The sequence below is a fragment of the Euleptes europaea genome, chromosome 6, assembly GCF_029931775.1.
Source record: "Euleptes europaea isolate rEulEur1 chromosome 6, rEulEur1.hap1, whole genome shotgun sequence".
Lineage (NCBI taxonomy): Eukaryota > Metazoa > Chordata > Lepidosauria > Squamata > Sphaerodactylidae > Euleptes > Euleptes europaea.
The window spans coordinates 57,678,899-57,698,982 of NC_079317.1; the positions used below are offsets into that span (position 1 = coordinate 57,678,899).

The 20,084-nt window shown below is 39.8% G+C and overlaps 1 protein-coding gene across 1 annotated transcript in view; it reads right to left on the reverse strand.

Annotated features, from left to right (window-relative positions):
- Window positions 1–3,647: 3,647 nt before the first annotated feature.
- Window positions 3,648–20,084, reverse strand: part of PALS1 (protein associated with LIN7 1, MAGUK p55 family member) — a 39,888-nt gene continuing 23,451 nt past the window's right edge. The window contains exons 7-13 of the mRNA XM_056851708.1: window positions 17,138–17,321; window positions 15,544–15,615; window positions 11,808–11,879; window positions 10,327–10,494; window positions 9,042–9,244; window positions 5,757–5,867; window positions 3,648–3,902 (exon numbers count right to left, since the gene is read on the reverse strand). Coding sequence (XP_056707686.1) covers window positions 3,726–3,902; window positions 5,757–5,867; window positions 9,042–9,244; window positions 10,327–10,494; window positions 11,808–11,879; window positions 15,544–15,615; window positions 17,138–17,321 — 987 coding nt within the window. The 3' untranslated portion in view covers window positions 3,648–3,725. The remainder of the gene's footprint in view (window positions 3,903–5,756; window positions 5,868–9,041; window positions 9,245–10,326; window positions 10,495–11,807; window positions 11,880–15,543; window positions 15,616–17,137; window positions 17,322–20,084) is intronic.

Sequence of the window (20,084 nt, forward strand, 5' to 3'; positions counted from 1 at the left end):
CTGTGAATTTCCCCATGCCACATCACTGGCTGCCAAAATGTAAGTGATCCTACACAGTACAAGGTACACATTACAAGCACCTTATATTAGGTCATGTGCCTGTGTTGCATGAGTTGTAGACCATGGGAAAGAAGAGCATTGAATGTATACTTGCAGTGAGGCCCTATTGTTAGCCTATATTTGTGAAAGAATTGCAGTTGTACTCTGTTCCCCATTTCATTGTGCCCCCCCACCAGTGCCTTTTGTGATGATTGTTATGGTGTAGTGGTTAAGAGCGGTGGACTGTAATCTGATGAACCGGGTTTGATTGCCCGCTCTTCTACATGAAGAAAAGAAGAAGAGTTGGTTTTTATATACCGACTTTTTGTACCACTTAAGGGAGACTCAAACTGGCTTACAATCACCTTCCCTTCTCCTCCCCACAACACCCTGAGAGGTAGGCGAAGCTGAGAGAGTAACTTGCCCAAGGTCACCCAGCCGGCTTCATGTGTAGGAGTGGGGAAACAAATCCACCAGATTAGCCTCCACCACTCATGCAGCCTGCTGAGTGACCTTGGGCCAGTCACAATACTCCCAGAGGTCTGTCAGCCACACCTACCTCACAAGGTGTCTGTTGTTGGGGGGGGGGGGAAGAGAAGGCAATTATAAGCCGCTTTGAGACTCTTTAAAGGTAGAGAACATTGGGGTATAAAAACCAACTCTTCTTCTTGTGGTGGGGAAAATGTTTGTAGGAGCAAACAAAGATGAGGGTGATAAAATATTGATAGTACCAGTCAATCACTAGCTGATTCAGTGAGCACAGCAGTATGCATGTATACTATGGAGTAATTATGGTACAGTTCATAACAACACTACAGAGGCTCTGCTGCAGCCATCTTTTCATGTTGAAACACTGTGCTTATATGCTGGTAACAAGGGAAACACATTAGCCCGACAGATAAATTTACAGTGATTTATTTGAAGCCTAGAAATATTTTACATTTTTACATTAGTGTGCAGTTCTTAACATCTCAAAATAGTGTAATGAGCTACAGCCTAGGACTACCCCATAGGTCAAGGTTTTTTGCCTTTTGTTAACTCTTCATATTTAAACACAATTACATTCATGGGTTTTCAACAGGGACCCATTAGCAAGGGAAGTATCCCCCCATTTATCTAGGAGAAAGTTTTCCCAACTTTTTTGCTCTTTATAATATGGAATACCATAATATAATATGGATACATTTCAATTCAACTGTATTTGTCTTTTTAAAAGAACCTATTAAGACTTCACTGCAGTCTACCAAAATGTTGTAGTTCCATAACCTGAGCTCAATATGAACATTTAGGCCTCACAAAGGCAAGAAACAAACAGCTAACACCACATGGTAGTTTGTTCATTCAAAGACTACGTTCCAATTAAATCTTAAGTCATCTGAAGAATTCAAAAAGTGGTAATTAAAGAAACAAAAAGTTTTATTGCTTAACGTACTGATGTGTGGGATGCCAACTGCAGCATTTCACCCTAGATTACCACCAAGATGCAAATGGCAATGTCACATTTAACCTACAATATATAAAAGTTTTCAGCTTTTTTTTTTTGCATGGCGACTAAAGTAGTTAAAAATTTAAATCTCATGAATCAGAACTATATCTCTTAGAGAAAACAAACAATACCAACACTTGGGAAATTCTAACAAAATGATTAGAAATGTAACACTTTCCACCCTAACTATTGTCAAGAATTGGGAAAAGGTCACAGCCCTGCACACACTCTTCTTCCTGCCCTCTTGGGCACAAAGTCTGCTAGCCTTAAACACATTTTCATTTCTGTACCACCATTAACCATGATTAACCTTTAACCAGAATAAGTTTGTAATCAGTTTCAAATGCCAGTTTATAAACTTGCCCTTATTTGGTTAAGGTTCTGTGTGAGAAGGGAAAGGCATGTGTAAGCCTGCAGCCCATTTCTGATGTTTAAATCATGTACTACATCTGCACTGGCCCACAATGTCTTGATGCTGGTGACTAAAATCCCTTTTTAAAAAAATCCACCAAAGCATTCCTCTTTTCACTTGGAATTCTAGGCAAATAATTACTTGCATGCTTTGCAGTGACACACCACTTATCCTATATTATTTCTCTCTCGTACGTACCCAAAGGCTTTATTGGATGGAGGCACATCTGAGTGATTTTGTGATCTCTATAAATCTGTTACAGTGTAAGACCATGTGTATACCATACACAGGAGTGGAGCCTCTGGGTTCTTCCAAATTTCTCTTCCCCCTACAGTGGGGGCATAGCTTCCTAACATTTGTGAAATTCTTCCAATCAGTTTAAGTCAGAACTAAGCCTTTCACACACTCCATACATCAATGAATAATATGTTCAGCTGTGAAAACTAAAAAGGTATCAATTTTGGTTAGATTTGTTCCATTGAACCTTTTACAGAAAAACATAGAAAGACAACTAATTCTTCAGTATTAGTTATATTCATATATTTTGAAGTAATTCCAGTGTATGACTGTGTATAAAAATAAGCTATGACTGAAAACAAAGAAAACAATATTCACATTCAAGGATACCACCAAAAAGAAGCAACAAAACTAGTAAATTTCAAAAAGCAGCTACGCTTGTAGATGCTTCATAAATGTAATAGACATAATGATGGAACCTTCAAAGGTATTTTCAATTGCACATAGAGATATGCTGGTTCTATTTTTTTTTTTTTTAAAAGAACATGCCATGTTTGTAATTTAGCGATTCACATTCTCTCACTATTCATTTTGTTTTACAGTATCAAGGGCAATAACTTGATTTAAATTACTCCAGTTAGCTACCTACATGACAAACAGCCATGAGACATTTTGTACCTGGATAAAAAAATACAAGAAAATATTCTGATGTTTATTATCCCAAAGTCTGTTTTCCTGGTTATAAAAAACATTTTACATTATCAGGAAGTAAATCCTTTTAAAAAAAATCCATATAAGAATGTCTGTTTTCATAAAAAATATAACCTTTTCCTTCTAAAATTTTCTACAGTGCTATGGGATAACTGTGGCTGCCAACCAATAAGTTTAAAAATATCTCATCTAAAATATCAGTTTATATATAATTCATGTCCTGTGAGATTTAGGGTTATTTAATAAGCTGTCAAATCTGATTTACAAAATAACGACAAGAAAGTTGAAATATTTACATTGTACATATTTTGTGTTCAATACTGCAGTGCTATTAGATAATGGAATGTTTTACCAGTAACAAATTCAAGCCTAACAGGGCAATCCCAGATCAAAGTGGCCCCTTTATACTATTGAGAATTCAGATTAACTCCTCTATCCAATATTCTGTAAAGGTATGTTTGCAAACTACAATCATGTCCACAAGATCATTAAGTTAACAGTGTTAAATAATAACCAATATTGATAACAATCAGGGATTGTACACATACAACTTGCTTCAACTGCCAAGTTTTAAGCAAAAATTCTAAACAGAAAATCTAATTTAAAGGCTAACTCAAAACAATTTTTAAAAAGGTAGTGGCTTTTTCAGACCATCCATGTCTGGTCAAAAGATGGTGAAAGCTCCTATATTCTAAATCACACCAGAACTGTTCTGTTTGCTTGATTTCTTTGCACTGATCCTCCTTTGCCCAGAGGGCTAGAGCTTAACCTGTTATCTAATGTCAGGGATGAGCCAGTCTTCCGTTGGCCAAGGCCTCCTTTGCCTTGGAACTGTTCTTTTTACCGTAGCCAAGAGGATGGGACCCACTGAGGTTCTGTATCAAGTTTGTTAATTAAACGAAGTAGTTCTTGATATGTTTTATCGATATCAGAATTAACAATCGCAGTATCAAAATAATGGCCATTATTTTGTTCCATCTCTCTGGTTTTCTCTATAATTTCTCGTAGTTCTTCAGGCTGAAAGTGAAACCAAAGTAAATATGCTCTTTCAGTAATAATGTATGGATCTCACATCCTAAACATATACAAATGCAATCAGAAATTGGGAAACTGACCTGGTAGTTTCAGAGGTCAAGCTACCTATGATACTAAGACTATTTTTTTACTGGAGAAGTTAGGTTACAGTGATTACTCAAGCAGCTGCAGGAAGCTACAGTCTGGATTGGAAGTTTGCATAGTGGCAGGAGGCACCTATTTTATCAATGAAATCATTTTCTCTGGGTTGCTTTTTGCCTCACCTCCATGGGGTAAAAACAGGTTCAGAGGAAGCAACTTTGATAAGAAAAACAGTGGCAGAGAGGGCTAAGTATCTCACTTCCTCAATGCTAATTTGCAATCCAGACTGTAGGTTCCCACAGCTGCTTTCAGCTAAGAGAAAATATTAATATAACTGACCTTGTTTGACCTTACAGTCAAACAGCTACACTATACTACCTTCCTTCTAGATGGAATGTGGTTCCCCGAGAAGTGGTTAGCTAATTTTTAAAAACTGTGTGTCCTGCTTCAAGTAATGGACCAAAAACATCTAAAACAGTGGTATTCATTCTGTGGCTTGCAGGGAGCCACATTTGCAATTACACTTAGCCTAAAGAGTCCCATTTACTTCCATCCTTGGCATGAGTCCTGCCCCTCAGGGAAGCTTGCAACTCACCTGTTCCTCTGGCAGCACCTTTTCTTCAGAAACCACAAGCTCCATTGGGCAAGGTTCTTGCCTACTTTTTGAAACATGGGGCAGGTGCCACAATGGGGAACAAAATGAAAAAGACCCTGCCTCTCCACTTGCCTTTACTCACAGAAACCCAGCTTGGAATACTGTGGTAGCCTAGCAACAGCCACTGAGGGAATCTGTTGCTTAAAGCTACAGGCCCCTCTTTTATAATTTTTGTTTTTTTAAACCTCCCAGTTTATTTTTTCTTAGATTTCACATTTTTCTACAAATCTTGGGCCCATTTCAGGTTTGTAGAAAGATCTGTCTTGCATATTCACAGCTCCAGTCACCAAATTTAAGTATCCTCAGATTTAGCTGACTTGGCTATTAGAATATACAAGTGAGAACCTGCAAGAGCTTGATTAAGATGAAATAAAAGGAAGGCTGGGAAAAGAATAAATTGTTTCAACAAATGGTGGCAAAATCCAAAATCTGCAGTTGTAACCTTAATGGCTAATGTTTTATTTGTAGATGTGCTCCAATCCAGTAAACATCCTTTGGGGCATGAAGCTAATGTACATTTCAATGCAAATTTCCACTGTATTGCAATGCTTACCGGAGCTCTACTGAACTGGTTTGAGGAATTGTGACAGGAATGGGGTTGTGCATCTGTCTCCAAGGCCACCAGACGTTATGCTAAACTAATTGCCTGTGGCTACACTATGTTTTTTCAAAGTGAGGGACATCATCCATACAGCCCACACAACTACATCGCCCAAAATTCATAATGTATTATGAGAAGCTTTAAACAAATTGTTCTGGGAAAGTGGAATATTTTTAACATACAGAAACAAATACTCAACAAGGATGGCCAAACTGTAGCATATGTTCCAAAACTGGCACAGGCAGATATTTACAGCACTCTTGGATAGGAGTAGGAGCGCCCATACACATGGTTAAGGCATAGGGTTAGGCATAAAATCCTCTCTTACACTAGGTGCTGGTGTTCAAGGTTAGTACAGTAGAAGAAAATGCTCATCATCATGCTGGGGGTTGAAAATGGATCACAGTGTGCTTTAGACAGAAATTCTCTCATACCCTTGAAACGCTTACTAACAAGGTTGACCACCAGCAGTAGACATGCTACACAACATTAATGTTACCTTTGGATTTTTGCCCTCTTTGGCCAGTAATGCACGAAGCCGCTCTTGAGAAGGTGGTGCAATGAAGATAATATATGGCTTCAAGTCTGAATTACGTAAGCTCTTCAGTGACTGTTAGGAAATGTAATTTGTGTTAAGTTAAAATTATTCATATTCACACAGAACAATGTATTCCATTATTCATATTAATTATCTACCACCAGAACAGTGCATTGCAACAATATAAGTAGTGAATTTCTTCGGTGATCTCAGTGCAAGGTGTCTGCTTAGAAAAACTCGCTTGACAAGTCAAACCTGCAACCTTAAAAAACCTTTTCAGACTTGGAAAGCAAGAACTGTCAAAATGAACCCAGCTTAAACAGCATGAAGTAGTATGAAATATGCTATACATATTTCACCTCTGAAATATGTATACATATTAAACCTCTGAAACCCAGTGCTAGGAGGCGACATCATGGGCAGGCCTTCTCTTCTACGCTCTATTATTTGGCCCTCCAGAGCAATTGGTTGGCCACTCCATGAAACAGGATGCTGGACTATTAGTCGGATCCAGCAGGACTCTTTTTCTTATGCTAACAAAAAGATTCCATTTTCTAATTGCAGTTTTAAAGTAATTGGACACCTGAGTCCAAGAGCAGCCTTCTTAATATCAGGGTACCTGTCCGAATGTCATAATTACTGACAGTGGCAGGATGGGGAGGGTCACAGCTGAGAAACACAAGCCTACATAGATAAGATTTTCATTATGCATTTTTAATATATTTGTCAATAGAAACCTGTCAGCATTAACTATTTTTAATATTCCCAAGACTCTAAATTTGGACACGCCACATCCCTACTATGGCTTGTTCTTTTCTTTTTTTTTACAAAGAAAAAATGTAGCGTTACACACCACTGCAGGGTGCGGAAAGCAATAATTTCACGATTTGTTTCCAAGTGTTTTTGTAGAGGTGTTTTCTGTTTTTCACGCAATGACACAATTTAGTGGTTAGCAACATATAGCTCACAGACTCTCTTAAATGGTAGTTGAAAAGACAAAGATTCTAAGTGTGGAAAAGTCTAAGAAAGTATAGAGACCCCCTTCCAGAGACATTTCCTGCTGTACATTGCAGAAGATTAACACTAGTGCTTGCTGAGACAACCACATAAAATGTGAAGGGGAGACAAGTACCTAAGCACTTAAGAACACAGCTTTGGAACACAGGCAGGACAATGCTGCTGCAGTCATCTTATTTGTGGGCTTCCTCGAGGCACCTGGTTGGCCACTGTATGAACAGACTGCTGGACTTGATGGACCTTGGTCTGATCCAGCAGGGCCTTTCTTATGTTCTTACGAACTTGCCTGAAAACCATACCTGGCCATTGCTTCCTGGCACATGCCTGCTATATGGTTAGGGATGCATGTCCCTCACTCATGCTTTACATCTCCGCTACAACCAACAGTGGTGTAAATCACCAGCTGCATTAAGTTAAAAGCAGCCCTAGAAACCAATGGGTAAGTCATTTCTGTGTCACTTGCCTGGATCAAAGACCAGGATGGTGAGAAGATTTGCACTTTCAGTGTGCTATGAACTTTCCCCATCAAAAGGTCACACAAACCAAATTTTAAAATACATGAGCCCTGCTGAGTAAAAGGCTCTTGTATGGTCAGTAAGTAGTTATTTATCAGAATTCTACTTTAAAAAAAAAGAAAGAGATGGTCACATTTACATTTGAAGAGCCCCATGGTGACCTTGGGCTAGTCACAGTTCTCTCCGAACTCTCTTAGCCCCACCTACATCACAGGGTGCCTGTTTTGGGGAGAGGAAGGGAAGGTGATTGTAAGCCGGTTTGATTCTTAAGTGGTAGAAAGTCGGCATATAAAAACCAACTCTTCTTCTTCTATTCAGCATTTATGTTCTGAACACTTATGCTCAATACAGCCATAGCACATGTACAGAGCAGACAATAAGTATGCAAGTTTCATGCCTATGTAGGAGAAATTATGAAGGGTTGGGTGGTTGTTTGAATTTGATCCAAGGAAAAAACAATCAATGTGCTTCAGAGAGTGATTTCACAGGCCAATCAGTGCATGAAAACCAGTTCTAGAAAGTAGATCCTTCACCAACATGTTCATTTTGAACTACTGCAAAGCAACAATTACAACTAGACTGCCTATTTGGACTGAAATTGGGAGGCGCTGTTCTGTGGTGGCTCCAGTATTACCTGGAGTGTAGGTTTCAGAATGTGGTGCTGGGGGACTGCTGCTCAGCCCCCTGGCCTTTGGCCTATGGGATCCCACACAAGGGTCCATCTTGTCCCCTATGCTCTTTTAGCATCTACAGGAAACAGCTGGATGAGGTCATCTGGAGATTTGGGCTGGGTTGTCACTAATATGTGGCTGACACTTGCCTCTATCTCACACTTCCAGCTGATCCCAGGGAGGCTGTAGAAACCCTGAACTCCCCTTGCACTCCCCTTGAAGTAACAGGTGTGTAGTCTTGGGGAGGGGTGCTCTTGGACCCAGGCCTACTGCTGGATAAGTAAGTGGCAGCTGTGGCCAAGAGTGTTTCGACTGGTTAGCCAGCTGCGGCCTTTCCTGGGCAGAGAAGATCTGGCTATTGTGGTGCTTGCCCTGGTTACATCTAGATTAGATTACTGCAATGTGCTCTATGTGTTCAGAAGTGTTCAGAAACTTCGATTAGTACAGAATGCTGCAGCTAGGATGCTGACTGGAATAGGTCGTAGGGACCGTATCACTCCAGTTATGGCGCACCTACACTCGTTTCCAATTTGTTTCTGGGCACAATTTAAAAGCTAGTCTTGAGCTTCAAATCTCTATATGGTTTGTGACCAACGTATGTGAAGGACCACTTAATCCCTTATGAACCTGCCCAAACATGATCATCATCTTCACAGGCCCTGCTTCTGAGATTAGGTGGGTGGCAATCCAGGAGAGGGCCTTCTTGGTCATGGCACCAAAGCTCTGGAACACTCCCCAGGGAGATTTGTCTGTCCCCTTCTGTTGCTGTCTTCTGCCAGCGGGTGGAGACATTTTTGTTTGGTTTGGTGTTCTCTCAATGATCCCTCCTTCTTAACCAATGTTTTATGTTTTGTATGTATTTTAACTCTTTTAAAAAACTCTTTTAAAAGTTGTTTTAATGAGGTATATTTGGGAGGGGTTTATTTTAATGGTTTTATAATTTATTTGATCATGTATGTTTAAACTGTTAGCTGCCTTGGTGGCCCTCGTAAGGGCAGAAAGATGGGATATAAATTTTGTAAATAAACAAACGTTGCTGATACCTGTGTATGAAGATTTAAGAGGCATATCTTTCCAGAATTGATCACTTGCCGGACAGAGTCTATGCTGGTGCCATACAAATTCTTCTCAAATTCACCATGCTCAATAAACTTCCCAGCAGCTATGTCAGCCTCAAATGCTTGTCGTGACACAAAATGGTAATCTCGGCCAGCTACTTCAGTGTCTCTCCTGTTCCGTGTTGTATCTAAAACCAACCCCCCCACCAAAAAACAAGACGGTAAATTAAACTATTAATTCTTAGAGACTAGAACAATGCAGAAAACATTTTATGTTCGTTTGCAAGCCTTTAAAAGGGAGAGGAGCAGCTATTTGAAAACGAATCTCAGCAGAATATTCTTGTGTTAAGCGAACAATGCCAAATCTTTCGTTGTTCATCCAGAAAGACTTGCAAGCACTAAACCAACTGGGCTCAAAAAATAGTCACAGCAGTCTCTGCAAGGCACATAGCACATGTCCAGTCATGCAGAGGCAGACTGCCCAAAAATGTATCACATGAAGGAAGGAATGTTATATGCAACTGAAACTCCTGAAGCATACAAAAAACGACAATTGTATTGGTGTAAATGAGAATTTAATCAAGTCACTGCTAGTAACTGACATCCTTGTGAAAGGGGCTAAACAACGGATTTTACTTTGAAGTACCCTCATATTTACAAAATATATTTTCTGCAGCACACACATCCTGGTTTAAGGAATAATTTATTGAAGCAGCATCCACCTCTACTGAGTTATAAATTGCTCTTGATTTAGTTTACACAGTGACATGGTCAGGCTGCAGAGCAAAGGTGTAGTGTGATGTAGTGGTTGGAGTGCTAGATTAGGAACTGGGAGATCCAGATTTAAATCCCTGCTCTGCCATGGAGGCTTTCTGGGTGACCCTAGGCCAGTCACACACTCTCAGCCTAACCTACTTTACGAGATTGTTTTAATGATAAAATGGAGGTGAGGAGAATGATGTAAGCTGCTTTGGATCTCCATTGGGGGGAAAAGTAGGGTATAGATGAAATCACAGCCTGAGTGACCCTCTGTAGATGTTGGTGTTCCAGCAAACAAAAGGAAGGGGTGGGGAGAGAAGCTTGTACTTGGCCAGACACACTGGGAGGACCTGAGCCCTAGCAGTGGAGAATTGGCCTGGCAGGCTGAGCAAAACGGTCTGAACTGCTGCCCTTCAGCACGCATGCTGGGGGTTGCCTACCACTGCTGTTGGGGGTGGTAGGACTTCAGAACACAGGACCAGTGGTAATGTGTCCAAAACGTCAAACTTACGAGGAACTGCAGAAGCAAACCGATCAGCTTCGTTATTCATTAGCCTCTGCCGAAGTTCATTCTGGCCGCAGTTCTGTGGGCCGATCAGGACGATAGGTCGTTTCCTATTTGCTGGTTGGTGATAAAGTGACATTTCCTCATAAGTCAAAATCTCCTCATTGTCATAATCTTCAAAGAGAAAGAGCAAAACAAAATGTGAATATTTTTCCCACAGTGAGCGTTAATTACCATGACATTCAACAAGGAGGGGCTGTAACTCAGAAAGGGGGCACATCCTTTGCATGCGCAAGATCTCAAATTCAATCACTGGCACCTTCAGGTAAGAAAATTCCCATGTCTGGATTACATAATAATAGTCTTAATTAGCACCATATAGCCACATTCATATCAGCTTGTTCTTGAGTCTCTGAGAAAAGCAGGCCATATTTTAAGGCCACAAACACTATCTGGATGGTGGTTCTAATTTAAGCAATAATCATTTTCTTCTTTTCCCTTAGTTTTATAAGGCACTTTATTCATCCATGAGCTTGGTCCTGCCTAGATTTCTGTGGTTGTAAAGGGAGGGGGTGACTTGTGCTGATTCCTCCTCCTTACAGCAGCCCAAAGAAATTATAAAATGCTACTGGGGTGGGGGCAGAAACCCTTAGGGAAAGCTTAGGGGAGAACTGGAGGTCTGCCATGGAGGCAGTGGTGAAAATCACCCCCTTTGCACTTGGAGAAATCTATGGGGGATCCAAGCCATAGTGATCACATCTTGTGGCAATGATTTTCATAAGTTAATTAATTATGAAAACAGACTTCTATTAAAATAATCTAAAGCACCACTCAACTTGTCATCTCAGAAAGTATTTCAGCTACCATTCTCCAACACTGAACGAACACAGGTACTTTCACCAAAAACGGCATCTAATTCATTCTGGGTCTGTACATTCCTAGAACTTCTTTTATATGTTCTATGTATCTTAAACAGTTTTCATGACATCCTATTTATTTTAGATATTTGTATCCCACAGCCTTTCAGCAACTTACATGTAAATGAAGATTCACAATAACAAAAAAACATGATGACAAACAAATGTAAAAGAAATCCACCATGAAAATTTAAAAAACCAAGTTAGTGGGAACACACAAATCAAATCAACATCTTTTTATATCTAATAAAAATAGAATATTTATTGGTTTTACAACAGGCACTGAACTCGGTTTTGTATTTAAGTGAGTAACAGTACAATCCTAAGCAGAGTTACACCCTTCTAAGTCCACTGAAGAAAATTCATTGGACTATAAATGAAGTTTCTTAATTGCCTGTTATAAAACCAATAAATACCAGTGATAGAAACACAGAAACATTTTTCTTCTGCTGGAGGAGGCTCTTTCCTTCCACCAACAGAATATGCTAATGCCAGCAGAACACACTAGTAAGAGCCAATCCTTTAACTAGAAAAACAAAAACCACCTTGAAATCATTTGAAATACCTTACCATCATTTTTATTGGCATTATACAGAACTTTTTTCCGTTTCTTTTTGTTTTTCTTTGCACACCAAAGTTTCCCTAGAAGTTTAAAAAATAGGTATATGAAATTCAAAATTGTACAGATATAACAATCACGTTTTTTCTTGATTGACAGCTATAATAATTGGAACATCATATTCATATTACTTCCAAATATCACACAATTGGTTATACTAAATGTCAGCAAACAACAAATAGGTCTATAAATATTTGCATTTTGTACTTGCTTTTCATACCAATACTATGGATCTCACACCAGCAGCCCATAGTTAATAACTTCTCTTTACAATAATTAATTATTAATTATTTTGATCATTATTTATCAAGGCTGAATTCCTGGGTAATACCATCATAAAAAGAATAAAATTGAAAGGCACCATGCTAATACAATTGAAAGGCTATCTGGTCCTGCTCAAGGTCAGACCCAGAAGTCAAGCTATGCTATAATGGTATGTTTTATTCGGCTCTTTCTGAAAATGAAAGAGCCCTTTTTAGCGCACTATTTATATATTTACTTTTGCTATAGTCTGCCTTTCTTGCTAAGTCTCCAGGCAGATTACAACATGTAGCAATGTAATAAAACTGTATGACATATAATAAATACTTTAATACAACTGGATTACTAAATTAGAAAACAATCCAATAAAAACAATAAAAGACATGACATAAGACATGGAAAAACCGGATGACAGAAATTAGAAATCAATGCAGTAAAAACAAGATATGCATACAACAAACAGGGCCATAAAATACATTCTTGACCCTTTGTGAGAGTGTCTTCCTGAACAGTTCTACTTTACTACTTTACTATAGCCCTTTTTCTTTTATAAAATTGTCCTCTAAACAAATCCATTTTATACATTCTACAGAATAATAAAGTGTGGGAGCCTTCCTGACCTATTCAGGGAAGCCATTCCACAAAGTGGAAGCCACAACAGAAAATAATCAGGTATGGGCAGCAGCTGATCTTACAGATTTGCAAGTTGTCTCTGTGACAGAAATCCTAACACCTTGCTAGGACAAGAGTGCCACTTAGAGTGTCTGGGATCTTGTTCTTCTGGAGGGCTACATTAGAAGGACCCATTCATTTCAATTCCACATTCCTGGCAGACTTACAGAGCAATCCTGAGTAGGAGGATAGCTAGGGGATGGCTGGGGATGGCGCAGACCCTGCCTCCTGAGAGGTTTCCCAGCCCCCCCCAAAAAAAAACAGGTACAAAATGTAAAAACAAAACAAAAAACCCATAAAACTCCTCCATTGAGTTTCACGGGATGACAACTATTTTGCAGGCACAGGCAGCCACCTGCAATAAAGGGCGTTCCTGGGCCGACAGGGCATAGGGAACTGATAACATCAGCTCCGCCCCTGCATTGCTCCCCGGAGCTGGCATAAGTCACCCTGTGTTTGTGTCACTTTGAATGGCCCAAGTGGCACCACCTCCTCAGCATCTTTGGCCTCCCCTTCAAGATTGCTCACTTAATCCCTTCTGGACAAAGGACAATCGGTTTGGACCAGACCACCTATTCGTCATGGAAGTTCAGAGTCATTACCAGGTGCTAGATGGAGGTGGAACATTATTTTATATATCTCTGATTGGTAACAGCAGCCTCTGACATCAGAGATGGAGCTTTGCAAGGAATTCGCTGAAGCCAATTGTCACTCTTAGAAAGGAGGCTGGCTTAAGTCCAATTTTATTTACCAGAAATATCTGGACATCGGGGATTTCCCCTTGTCTTCAGTTTTCTGTCCCCTGTGGAAACTGAATCCACAGAAGTCTGGGTAGGAGTTAACAACCCTTTCAGCCTCGTTACTGCAAGAACTCTGCACATGATCTGAGGAACTTGCTACAGCCTAGGTTGCATGTGTTTAGCTTAGCTAGTTCAACTGTATTGCTTTTCATTTGAACATCTATGTGCTGCTGTTGTGTGTTTCCCCTATACTGTGTTTTTTGCCCTTTTCCCATCACCTTTGGAATCCAACCATCCTTTTTTTTTTCGCTTTTATAATTTTTTTAAAAAAATTAAAGGCTGTTTTTGCTTTGCTTAGTAAAATTTGTTTCTCAGGGGTATTTCTCTTAATCTCCTCCCCATGTGCTAGACAGCATAGGTGCTGCTGGGTTGGTTATAAGGTATTTTCTAGAGTTTCTACCTGGTCACTCTTGTTATTGCTCTATTACTGAGCTGGAAGTGTGCCTTCTCAGTGGGTCAGTCTAAATGTTCCCAGAAGTGGCAGTAAGTGGTGGCAGCTGGTTAACAGGATGCTTTCCAGGCAATCCTTGGACTAAGGGAGTTTCCCAGCAGGACGGACACCATTTCCCCCTTCCTTTCGTAATGGGTACCTTCATCAGATTTTGCTCAGATGAGCTTAGCTATCACAGGTCATATTGGGAGAGGTGGTCCTTTAGGTATGTGGGTCCTAAGAAGGGTTGCTGGCTGACCTGGAGAAAAAAATCCTGCCCTTTTAACAGAGGCTTAATGCGTAGAAATGGGCAGTTAAAGCTCTTCATGGCACGGCACTGCCTAAATAACAAGCCTTTATTAAAGGGACAGGGCATTTTTTTCTCCAGATACTTGGAAATCCTAGTCCTAGGCCATGAAGGGGTTTATAAGTGACAGTCAATACCTTGAACTGGTAACCAACGGAGCGCCTGAGGAACAGGTGTAATATGCATACTTTGCTTAGTTTCCAATAATAATCAAACTGCGGGATTCTGTACCAGCTGGATCTTCTGGGTTGTCTTTCAGAGTAGACCCAAGGAAAGTGCAGTACAATAGTCTAGCCAAGGGGTCCCCAACCTTTTTGAGCCTGTGAGCACATCTGGAATTTTGACAAGGCATGTTGGTCAGAGCCACAAAATGGCTGCTGCAGGAGGTGGAGCCAGCCACAAAATGATTACCACAGCGCAGATCCTTGTGCTCTGATGGCAACTGTTGCCAAAGCAACATTTTTTAAAAAATCTGCATGGCCAATCAAATTTCCAATAGTCAATCAGAAGCTTTGCTGGGAAAAACCTTTATTGGGTCCCACCCACTACCTAAAAACACCTGGCAGGTGCCAGAAAAGGTGTTAGTGGGCAACATGGGCACCACCATTGGGAACCCCTGGTTTAGCCTTGAAGTTACTGTGGCATGAATCCTCAAGGCCATCTTCCAAGCTAAGTGAAGATGGCAGAAAGCATTTTAGCTACTGAATTAATGTGCTTCTTCAGCAATAATGCTGGGTCCAGTACGATCCCTAGACTCTTAACTGAGTCAGCAAAGTTCAGCTGAACCCCACCAAATGTGGAAATCAGAACGTCCTCCAAGATCTTACCCTTCCCAAACAACATCATCTCTGTCTTGTCAGGATTCTGTTTCAGCTTGTTCACTCTTAGTCGTTTAACCCCAGCAGCCAGCCACTGGCTCAGGACCTGTACAGCAGCACTTGGCAATTTTGAAAAAGAAATATAGAACCGGGTGTTGTCACCATGCTACTTCTAGTTCCCTACTTCACCAAGGGGCTGGGGAAATATTGACAAGGCCTCAGCAACAGATGCTTAGTCAGATTAGCCTCTCCTTAAGCATGTGGAGATAGCTATGGATACATAGTCTTTTGGCCGGCCCTGGGAAACACGGGATAAAAGCTCAAGAAGTAGACTGAGTATTTTTTTCTCTTTAAACATGAATAAGCTCTTGCAGACATTTCTTCAAATGTTTCACCTACCTGATTTTTCTGGTTCTTTATCTTCCTCTATAGTTTGTTTCATGGCTTCCCTTTGCTGCTGAAAGCTTTTTCCTTAATAAAAATATATACACAAAGATGGACAAATATATACACAAAGATGAATATATACACAAAGATACACAAAGCAATGGACAACAATTCTAATTTTCTGTGACAGAATACACGAATGATTTTAGGATGACTGTATCTCAGAGTGGATTCATACGTCAACCCCATTAAGTACACAGAAGGAGGTAATTCCACGAGTAAATGTCTCGTAACAGTACTAGTGTATTACCTCAGTGACTACATGGTATCCTTGTTCAAAGTTATTTAATTTCCTTCAAAATTCTGATGGACTCTACAAAAGTGAAAGCTCTGGTCCACTGACAGTATGGTCACATGAACTGCTTCAACAAGTTTATTGAAGGAGATCATAAGACAAAAATTCAGAATTGATTTTTCGTGCAGACAGGATTGGATCTACATTTTTTTGAAGGTGGGCAAAAGTACACATTGATGCCCCCCCCATATATTGTATACATATTTTTTTCTTTATATAATCTGCTGCCCCCCTCTGTGTGCTGCCTGGGGCACGCACCACCCTGCCCCCCTAGATCTGGCCCTGCATGCAGAAGATAAACCTTACCTTAAAGTTCAGAAACACCCCTAGACTAGTTCCTTATATTCCCCACCCATTTTCCGGAAAACAAAAGGGTCCATATTGGAAAGCAAGAAAATACGTTTATCGGCATCAGATAATAAGTGTAAAGCGGAAAGAATATTTGCCAGGAACTTATTCCGAGGCTTGATGTAGAGAGGGCAGGCCAGGATGTAATGGAGTAGATCTTCCACTGAGCTACCACATATACAGATACGTTGAGCCCAGGTTTTTTTTCCGAAAAACGACCAGCAAGAAGCTCAGTGGGCATAGTTTGAAATCACAGTGATATGAGAGCTGCTCTAAGACTATAAGTTGTTATATCTACTAGATAAGAAGATCTGAGATTATCCTTTTAAATCATGGGGCTGATTTTATATCATGTTATATCTACTAGATAAGAAGATCTGAGATTATCCTTTTAAATCATGGGGCTGATTTTATATCATTTTATATCATGGGGCTGATTTCGTTTGGGCAATTAGATGGCTATCAATTAGAGCGTCTTCCTTGTAAATCTATTCCCGTAGGTCTAAATTATTCCCTGTGGGCTGGAGCATGTCATCTGGGATGGTAAAGTGGGAAATAATAATTTCAAGGAAATCTGAATGCTCCGTAACCTTGTTTTGCAATAACTGAAAACTACGTTTACTGAATCAATGTTATTTAAGTTAAACTGAGCCTGGGCAACTACCACAGTAGTACCCTCTCCTGCTGTCAACCATTTGAAGAAAGGGAGAAGGTGGCAATATGGTACTCAGGGTTGCCAAGTAAAAACATCAATGATCATATGTTCTATTTTCTTTGTTTACAGGCCGGTAGAATATGGCTCATAGTCCAACCCACAGCAACAGCCCACAAGTTCACAAAGTGTTCTGAACAGTAGTACCTGAACTTTTTTGTAAATATATAAGCATTCCATGATAAAAATACCTGGAATAAGGCCTGCCAAAGGCTGATTTTCTTCATCTCCATCACGATAAGACTGCCACCAGTTTGGATCTTCCTGGCTAATTACATGGAGTATATCTCCCTTTTGAAAGGATAGGCCTAACTCTCTGCAAGGGACATAGGGGTCATCAGACGGATCGTAGTCAAAGTGAGCTTTCACATGGATCTAGGAAACAAAAAAATATAAATATAAAAATAGACCAATAGATCCAAGGATATGTACCTGGTACATGTTCCCTATTGTATACAGGAGATAAGGCTTACTCATAAAGAACAAAGAGTTCACACATGAACGTAAGTATACAATGCAATTCAAAGTCAGAAGCATTCAAACGCTTTCTTGCATTTAAAGCTTACATTGTGATTATACAACAACAAAAAGGTGAAATTTTAAATATCTACCTTTGCTAGAAAATAGAAAAATTATTAATGTACCTATAATCCCCCCTCCTGTCAATAAATCATTGTGAGCACTAAGTCTAAATCATGGGGACAGTTTCCAAATCTGACCACAAATTGTAGAATCCAAACCTGAGCTACAGCATCTGACAGCAATCACTTGCCATTTATTTGAAGGGCTGAATCTTACACCTTTAAGGCCCTCAAGACCTTGGGGCCAAGAGACTTGGAGGACAGCCTGCTCATGTACTATACAGCTCACTAGTTAAGATTCTCCTCACAAACTCTGTTCTCTGTGTCCCCACTTGCAGAGGTGAGGCAGTGATGACTGGGGGCACTGCTTTTTCAGCAGTGGTGCGTCACCTGTGGAATCCCCCTCCCCCAGCACCTACCCTGCTCTCTTAGGTGCCAGGCCAAAATATTTATTTTTACTCAGTCTTTTTTTTTTTTAATAAATTTTTATTGGTTTTTTAAAACTATAAATTCTTCATAGTATCAACAACAATTCAAAAACAATATCAATGTCACAAGTACATCAATTGTTGTCTTGATTGGAAATGAAAATAAAACAAATAGGCTTCCCCCCTCCTCCATCTACCTCTTAATAAAGTATAACTGTCCATCGTTGATGTATTCTGATCCTAATATTAATCTCATACTAAGATTTCATATCAAATAAAATTTAACTTTTTGGATCAGAGTAAAAGGTAACCTTTCATTTTCCCCAGATATTATATATATTCACTATAATTCATCCAAATCTCCCATTATCCCAAGAATTAGTCTCCATCTCCTCCAGCTCTAACATTTTAATCTAATCCCCTTTTTTCTGGAACATCCATCCCTTTCCCTTTGGCTGCATCTAACAATTTTGCAGCCATTTTAACATGAATTTAAAAATATCCTTTAAGTTTAAATGCCATTGAGAATCATACTAAATATCATCATCTTCAATATTTTTTTAAAAAGTTTCTGTATAATCCATTTTATTTTGTAACGTCCAAATCTCAATTTATACCATAAATAGCCATGCCTGTATTCAAACCAGACCTTTAGCCATGATCTAATATTTCCTTCCGGATCTGTAGTGGATCAGTCAGGTGTAAAAGCCAAATCTCTTTGTTCTCTCGGCAGCTTTCTCTGACCTTCATCTTGACTGTATTCTGGTTGGTTTGTGTTGCTTCAGTCTGTTTTTCTTGTCTTTCTATATTTTTCTTTGTTTCCTCATGACCCTCCACAGCTCTTTTAACTAAGAAATCCATCAGTTGTATGTCTGTTTTCATTGTCACAAGCAGGTTGCTTTCTTGTTCTTCTATCTTCTTTTTTATATCCTCATGTACTTCCATAACCTTTTTGACAGAAGAATCCATTACTTGCTTGTCTGTGTTTATGATCATCATTTGATCCTTGACATCTTTTTCCATCTTCATAGTCATAATTTGGGTCTTGACGTCTTTTATATCTTGCGTGACAGCATCCATCTTCTGATTGATAGCTTGTGCAGATTGGTCAAGAGTAGTCACCATTGAAATCAATTGCGCCATCTGTGTTGTCATCTGTTCAAATTGTTTAACTGTTGCCTCAGATTGTTTAATAAACATCTCCTGTAATTTTTTCTCCATGGTTAAGGCTGTGAAGTTTCCTTTAATTTTGTGAAGGCAGGGCTATGTAATCAGTCGAAACAGGGGTGAGTTCCAGACGTTTACATTTGTAAATAAAATCCAGACATTTACATTGAAATAAGGCTGGTAAAATACATGTCGTCAGACAGGGCCCTCTGGCTTGCAGTTAATAGAGAATAGTTCAATGATCAGCTTAACATTTTTTCCGAATTGAAAAGGTCAAAGTTTCACTTTAAAACAGCTTGTTAAAGATTTGGAGTACCAGCGAGTTTTACCGGACGCTCTAGGTCGGATCAAACCAGGAAGTATTCCGGAAGTTGATTTCGCCGCGGACCTTCTACCGCCTCTTCTCGATGATTGTTTCCTTCAGGAATTATTTCTATGTTGCTCGAGTGCGACGTGTATCCGGTCCTACGACTTACTTCCTGTTGTTGTAGAACAGATGATAGAGAGGGTGGTATAGAGGGTCTTCCGGTCCAAGGGATCCCTTGTTATGCAAACGTGGCAGGAAGTCCTTTTTTTCACCGGCAACTCAGAGAGTAATTCTCCCTCCCCTTCCCTCAAGGTTGCTTCTCATTGGTAAGGATTTTAGTCCATCTCATAAGCGTCCTTCTAACTCTTTGTTTTGATTTAAGCTGATCAACTTGATAAGGCTCCTGTCTCCAATCCTGGTGGATTTTATAAGTCAAACTTATCCGATTCAGTTAAGGGAGGAATAAGGGTACTGGGAATATCTTCATCTACCCCCCCCCCCGGTTATTCAGTACGCCAGTAAGAAACGAGGGATTCTTGTGTACTCACTTGGGCATCCAGAGGTGAGGTTCTTGTCTTAAAGTAGTCCTTATGTTGGTTATAAGGTGGTGGAGGGTAGAGTCTTATGCCGAAGTTGCGTTTTGGCGATTTCTTTC